The following is a 7,215-nucleotide window of genomic DNA, read 5'->3' on the forward strand; positions in this document are numbered from 1 at the left end:
TTTACATACATTCATTTTTAGCAACCAAATAATTTTTTTTTGACAATTAAGCAAAACTTTAACACATTTTTTTTGAAAATTCCTTAAAAAAATTTCTATATTCTTCTCATTTCAGACTCAAATTTTCATTTAAATTTAGACCTGAGCTCCAGATTTGTGACTCTAGCTCAGAGGTCTTCAACCTGCGGCTCCAGATCCACATGTGGATCTTCCATCTCTCCATGGTGTCTCCTTGGACAAACATTAAATAAGTCATGGAGACTGCTGATCCAGACATGTCCACCGTCAGAGTCAGCAGCTCCCTCTATCCAAAACTACCTAAAGAAAACAAAGAAACAAAGCACAAAAACTAAGACTACCAAGATACAAACTAAAATAACAAAACCCATCAGAGTAAGACTGCTGAGGTCAAAGAGGGAAAAAAAAACAAAAAGAAAAAATTATAATTTTAAAGTAAGAATTACTTAATTAGCATTTACTTAATTTAGATTAGTTAAATTTATAAATTGATAGTTAAGGTACTCTCGGCTGATGATGAGATATCCCTGCCGTCTTCGAGCGATAGCGGCCTGAGCTAACGGTAACCTCGCCTTTGTTGAGACGTAGGAAAGCAACTAGTTGACCATGAGGGCAAACTAAATGACTGTATATTAGAACTGGGTGTGATGTTCCAAACAGGAAGTACCTGCTGGCTCCAAGAAGCCAAAATCCCGTAGACTTCTATAGAGAAATAAACAGTCATTCTATCAGAATAACTATTCTAGATCTGATACCTTTTCTTTAATGTTCTTGATAAATCCTCATTTTTCATTATATTTTTTCTGTAGTTCAAGTTATTAAGGTTATAAACTGACCAATCAGATTGCTCAATTAAAAATGGGCGGAGCCTGCTGGCCCCCACCTCCAACTTTCAAAGCGTTTGATAGATTTTCAAGCCTTCCAACAAGCTCACTCCTGACAAATACAATCTTTTTCAAACAGCTGTTTTCCGTCTACTCCTGATTCACAAGTATTTGAATAAAGAAATACTCAGAACTGCAGTTTTAAGCTTCATTTTCTTTATAAATGTCCTCCAGAGCTCCAGAGCGCAGCTTGTAGTGCCCATGTCCCGTCAGCGTGCGAGGATGGAACATCTCGTTAGATCGCCAACGTTCATATTTGTTTAAGTAATCGTGTGATGCAAATGAGTTCATTACTGCAGCTTTACATGCAGAGATTAATGGCTGCTTCACACCGACACGATTTCCTTCACTAACTTCACTATCGCTGCTCCGGATAATTGATCAGCATTATTGGTTCGGAGCATCGATCACTGTCTAGTTCTCCTTTCAGGGACGTATTGTTTCGCTTAAGTACTTTAATCCAAGACGGTTTTAATGTAAGTCTCATTCTGGGTTAAATCTGCCTTTGCGGAGACGGTTGTGCCAACATTTGTCCTTCCTCCAAAACCCCAATCAGCTCATTCAACAGCCACTAAGACATTTCACGTCTCACAAAAGCGCTTGCATCAGGGATGACCAAAGACGCCGTCGCTAATCCGCCCGGGATCACGCCAGAAATGTTTTTGCAAATTTTCCCGTGAATTATTGATGGTGGGGATATTTTGGGCAGGATTTCCATCTCAAAAGCTGCTCATGCCGGCGGGGCTCGGGGGCGGGGGACCCGCTCCGCTGGCCGGAACCCCTCCCCCGAGGCGGACTGGTAAATGTGACACTTTCAGCGGGGCAGACACTTGCTGGCGCAGCAGGTTTGAGCCGCGGCCGTCTGCTTGGTTTCACCGCTCGCCCTGCCGCCGAATGACAACATTCACAAGTTCCTTCTTATCTCTAAAAAGTGAGTTGAAGAGGAAGTGCTGATTGATTAGTTTCAATAGAGGAAGTGTTGATGCGTCATGACTGAAGCTCCTAATGAGGCTAAGAAAAGACAGACATTCTCCTCCGTAATTAAAAAGTGATAACCGCAGTTTGGTTCCCGTCAGCACTTCTTCTTCTCCTGTGAGTGGGAGCGCGGTTTGGGGCAGGATGGCGGGTCACCCCGCACATGCGTGACCCGCCGTGGGCCGGCAGGAAAAGGAGGAAAGTGTTTCCTGTTCTGTTCATCCCTCACTTTCCTTTGCTTTCCCTCCCTTTTCCTCCACATTTGTTTTGTTGTGCGAAGGTGCGAAATCTGCAGACATTAAGGCGATTAATTGGCAGCTCCGTTGAGCGCGGCGAGATCCCATCTTAATTGAATGTCTCTCTCTCCTACCGCTAATCCCCCCCCCACTCCCCATTTTGAAAGGCGAGGAAACAAAGGCTGAGTGTGTAATCGCGGTGTATCACCCGCTCCCCGACGCCCACCCTGAGGGGGAGAAAAGGCTCCTTTTTGTCTCCTCATTTGAAGAGGGTGGTCTCTCCTCTGGCTAAAAGCTTGTTAAGAAGCTATAGCTGAGGGCTAACAGCCAATGGGGGGGTGGATTGGTCCCAAGCCGCCCCGGCGACAGTCTGCCCCCCTGAAGAAAGGTGCATTAGTGGGGACGGTGCTGATTGGAAGGAGTCGGGACCACCGCTGAGATCCACTTAGCTGTGTAAATATGCGTAAAGCAGAAATTTATGAGCACTTGTACCTTTGTTTCTCCTCAATCTGCGAGTTTAAGGGTTTTAGGAGAAGCTGAACTTAAGTCTTTAGCTTTTTGTTGCACACAGAGCGGATCTTTGTCTTTTTAGCTAAGCGGTTTACTGAAAGCTTTAGGTTGAGATACATTCTGTTTTTTACCCCATATATCTCATTATAATTTACCCAGTAGTGCTAAAATAGTAGAAAATCTGTATTTGTAAATATATATAATATATATATAAATATATATATATATATATATATATATATATATATGTATGTGTATGTGTATGTGTATACATATCTGTATATGTGTGTATATATATATACTGTATATACATATATGTATGTGTATATATTTGTGCATATATGTATGCGTTTATATATATATGAGTGTGTGTATATATACATGTACGTATGTGTATACTTATGTGTGTATATACAGTATATATATATGTATATATTTGTGTGTATATTTTACTCTGGTGGAGAGTTGGCGGCAGTGTTCGGCAGCGGAGCCACCACCAGTGTGTCACTGTGTGTGTGTGACTGTAAAGCGCTTTGGGCCTTTGAAGGAAGGTAGAAAGCACTATATGCTATTTTGAATTTATAAATATATGTATGTGTATATATATATATATATATATATATATATATTAAGGCTGTGGATCATTGCTTAGGTGGCGATCCGATTCGTTTCACGAATCAAGCTCAACAATTCACAAATCGAACCACGATTCTTACTTTGTAATATAATGTTTATTGCTATGTGTATGTCTCTTTACTGGATGGAGGAAAACTGAAATTATTTGTATTTAATCATAATTTATAGCTTTATTTAGAACAGGAGATCAGAATGAACAAAACTGATTAAAAAAACACAAAGATTCAGATAGAAAGAAATTTTGTTCGTTATTTTAAACTTTTTTGTCAATCTTCTGGTTCAGCAGTAAAACAACATAAAAAGGATAAAAATCACTTTTGTATTGGGTCATTTAACAACAAAACCTGAAAATGTTCCCCACAGTTTTATGTCCTCAAAGTTCTTCAATATTTTACGTTCTAAGCATTACATATTGGTGCAGAGCCCGCAGCAGAATCAGCTGATTCACGTTGATTACATCCACCTTTCAGCAGCGCGAGGCTGTTTCTTCAGAATAAGATGGAGTTTCGTTAATTATGTCAAATGTTGAAGAGTTATCACAACCAAAAGAATGTAATCACTAGAGCTAAAGCTCCGATGCTAAAGTTAATTCATTTTTTCAGAAGTTATGTCTGTGAGCAGAACTTTAGTCTCAGTTTTTGAACGGAAAAAAAGCACTCGTAGTTTTACTTTGAAAACCAGAAGCTTCACCGTCACAAAGATGTGTTTACTTCGGTTAAGGGTACCGCAGCTCTTTCGGCTTTGTTTTAGTTCGTAAACTTAAAATCCTACATTAATCTGGATTTCAGAGCAAAAATACATCGTCCCCAGATGATATTTTGATCATATTTTACTACAATTTACTACAATTATAAAGATCGCAAATCAGTGATCTTGGACATCGCGAATATCCGTACTCTAATTTTATGGAGCTAATCACGTATACCCGAGCACCTGGATACTCGTTACAGCCCTAATATATATATATATATATATATATATATATATATATATATATATATATATATCTAGGGAATGAGAATGTGATACAGTATTTTACCAATGGAAGAAAACATTGTCCCATTAATAACAAAAATATAAAGGATCTGGGTGGCTGGATATAAGATCTGGTCCCTGGGCCTTGACTTTGACACATGTGCTTTAGAGGAACCCAGACAGCCATCTAGTCCAACTCAGTCCGTCATTCTTCTAAAACTACAGCAAAACTAAACAGTTTCAGAGAAAATATGAGACACCAGAATAACTGAGAAGATCTGGACTAACTCAGTCGGAGATTGTGCTGATGTTGTCGGTCATAATCAACACTCACACCAGATAGTTTGCGTGGCTGTAACTTCGCAGACCTTCACATGGAGTCTCTTTTGGGTCTCAAACCAGTCTCTGCCGCAGGAAGTCAGTCTGCCACGCTGACTTGGGTGTCGCAGCGCTTCAGGATCTCCTTCCGCTCCATTAGCCTCAGTTAGTTGACTCTGACTCACACTTGGAGCTGAGAATCCCAGCAGGCCTCTGGGCTTTAGCGGGCTGTTGTTTTAATTAAAGGGAGGCGGCGTGGAGCCAAGCTGACAGGGGGGAGGCCGAAGTTTGGGGGGGCTACAGGATCACAGCGATTCGGATAGACAGGAATTTCACCAGTGATCCTGGAGGACATGAGCAAGTCCTTGGTGCCGAGATGAGGAAAAAAAAAAAAACAGTTTTCTTGATTGAAGGTGTCTGATGTAAGGTTTCAGCAATCCAGCAGCGACTTCCCAGATCCTTAAGCGCACACGTTTTCCTGACACGCTTCTTTGACCTTCATCTGGGAGGTAAAACTCTTGAGTTTTCCTCTCCGTTTACCTCTTGTTTGGCCATTTCCTGTCCATCGTGAAGCAGCAGGTAAAACGTGAAGACACGAGACAGAACAGAAGTAGAGCTGCTAACACCATATGACTTTAAAGTTTTGTGGAAAATCAACATATTTTAAAATTACACCTTAAAAGAGAAGACAGAACAGCAGATACATGTTATTATTAGGTGTAAATGCTTAGAAGCTTCAAAGACCTTCATCAGATCAATGTTTTTAACGGACAGGGACTCAGTTTGTCTTTGGCATTCACACTATTGCAGGTAAAAAAAAAAAAAAAGTTATGATTTTAAAGTTTTCAAATTTTAGTTTTACTGTGTCCAATAAATGTTTATCCCATTCGGCCCGCGACCTAAGGTGTGTTTTGGATTTTGAGCGCTTGTGCGATTGAGTTTGAGTCCCTGCTTTAGAAGAATCATACAGTCTATGAGAAGAATGAATCAAAAAAGACAACTCTGAGAACTCTGGGTAATGTAGTTTAGGCTTTTTGCGCACACTAATCTTTTATTTTATTTTGAATTTAGGGTCTTATTAAAGCAAAAAACTGAAATGATTGAAGTTCGGTGAGTTTGTGGACTTTTAGTGACCAAACTTCTGGTTCTGGTACAGGTTTTGAGCCTTTTTATCTTAAAGTTTTGAATTTTGTGTTAATTTGAGGAGCAGTTTATACTTTGATAACGTTTTTAATACATATTTCTTAATTTTTCTACTGTTTCATTAAATGTTCTCCCAAAAATTTCAAAAGAAAGTGGTATATTTGCAAAAATAAAAGTCTAAAATCTGCAAAATAAAATGTAAATAAATGGACGGCTACATGAGTCTGTTTAGAATCCTCCTCTGCACCTCCATCCTGTTTCTTCTTTGCCTCCCCCTTTGTCTTCCAAATGGAGGTGTAAACAGTTTTTGCCTTTCATTTAAAAAAATAAAATAACCTCCTGCCACAGCCACACAGCTCAGGCTCCATTCTTCTTCTTTTTGTCTTATTTTGAAATCTGCCTTCAATTTTGATTGCCGCTTTTTGCCGTCTTCCTTTCAGAAAGGCGAGGAGGCGAGCAGTCAGGTGGTAGAGGATGGCAGGGAGCAGCTGATGTACGAGATCCCGCTCAACGAAACGGGCTCGGCCGGCCTGGGAGTCAGCTTGAAGGGGAACAAGTCCAGGGAGACCGGAGAAGACCTGGGGATCTTCATCAAGTCCATCATTCATGGAGGAGCGGCTCATAAGGTGAACTTTAGGACCCTTTTGTTTCATTGGAAATTTTCTTTTTTTTTATTAACATAAAAACAGAAAATTGCTTTAAGTTCAAATCCTCCGATTAGAAGGTTTCAGCTATTTTTCTATCATTTTAAATCTAAATTCCATGATACAACATCATCTAATAAACATGGTTAGAGCCCCAAATTTTCAAGTTTTTGAACTATAAAAATTAGGCACCGTTTTAACCGGCCAGGAGTCTGCTGGGAAAAATTTGCAGTTTTAGGTGCTCTGTATCTTTGTTTACAAAAAAACACTGTAAACATAAATACGTGTGTAATGAAAGTACAGTGTGGGGCACAGGCGAGCTTCATGATACAAGTATTTGGGTGACCTTTTTCAGGTTGTAGCTGGGTTGGTGCTTGGGGGTGGGGTGTAATCTGATCCTTTTACTATTTAAAATAAATGTGTACACGATAAAGACTCTAAGGTTCTAGATGTCTTTACATTTTAGTTGCACCTGTTTATTTATTTTTTAACCTCTTTAGTTTTAAGCTACGTTCACACCTCCCTCAGCAATGCGCGTGTAAATTCTATTTTCGTGCTTCCAAGCTCAAAACTTTGGCGTTCACGCATAGCCACAAAGTTTAAAGTAACACCGTTTTGAGGCTTTGCATATAAAATCCCTGGTCAAGGAAAGCAGGTTTACAGAGCCACCGGAAGGGACATTAAATTAAAGTAAAAAAAAGAATCTTTCTGGCTACTAACTGATGAACACAGGATACTAACTGGTGCACACCAGATACTAACTGGTAAGCACCAGAGAATAACTGGTGTGTACCGAATAATAACTGGTGAGCACCAGATAATAACTAATAACTGGTGAGCACCAGATACTAACTGATGAGCACCAGATAATAACTA

The 7,215-nt window shown here is 39.8% G+C and overlaps 1 protein-coding gene across 1 annotated transcript in view; it reads left to right on the top strand.

The window, feature by feature from the left end:
- The window catches only part of pard3ba (par-3 family cell polarity regulator beta a), a gene marked incomplete at its 5' end in the record, with an annotated part of 206,020 nt that overhangs the window by 74,457 nt on the left and 124,348 nt on the right, over nucleotides 1-7,215 (top strand). Inside the window, 1 exon segment of the mRNA XM_024294332.2 lies at nucleotides 6,136-6,321. Coding sequence (XP_024150100.1) covers nucleotides 6,136-6,321 — 186 coding nt within the window.

The sequence above is a fragment of the Oryzias melastigma genome, linkage group LG2 (assembly GCF_002922805.2).
Source record: "Oryzias melastigma strain HK-1 linkage group LG2, ASM292280v2, whole genome shotgun sequence".
NCBI lineage: Eukaryota > Metazoa > Chordata > Actinopteri > Beloniformes > Adrianichthyidae > Oryzias > Oryzias melastigma.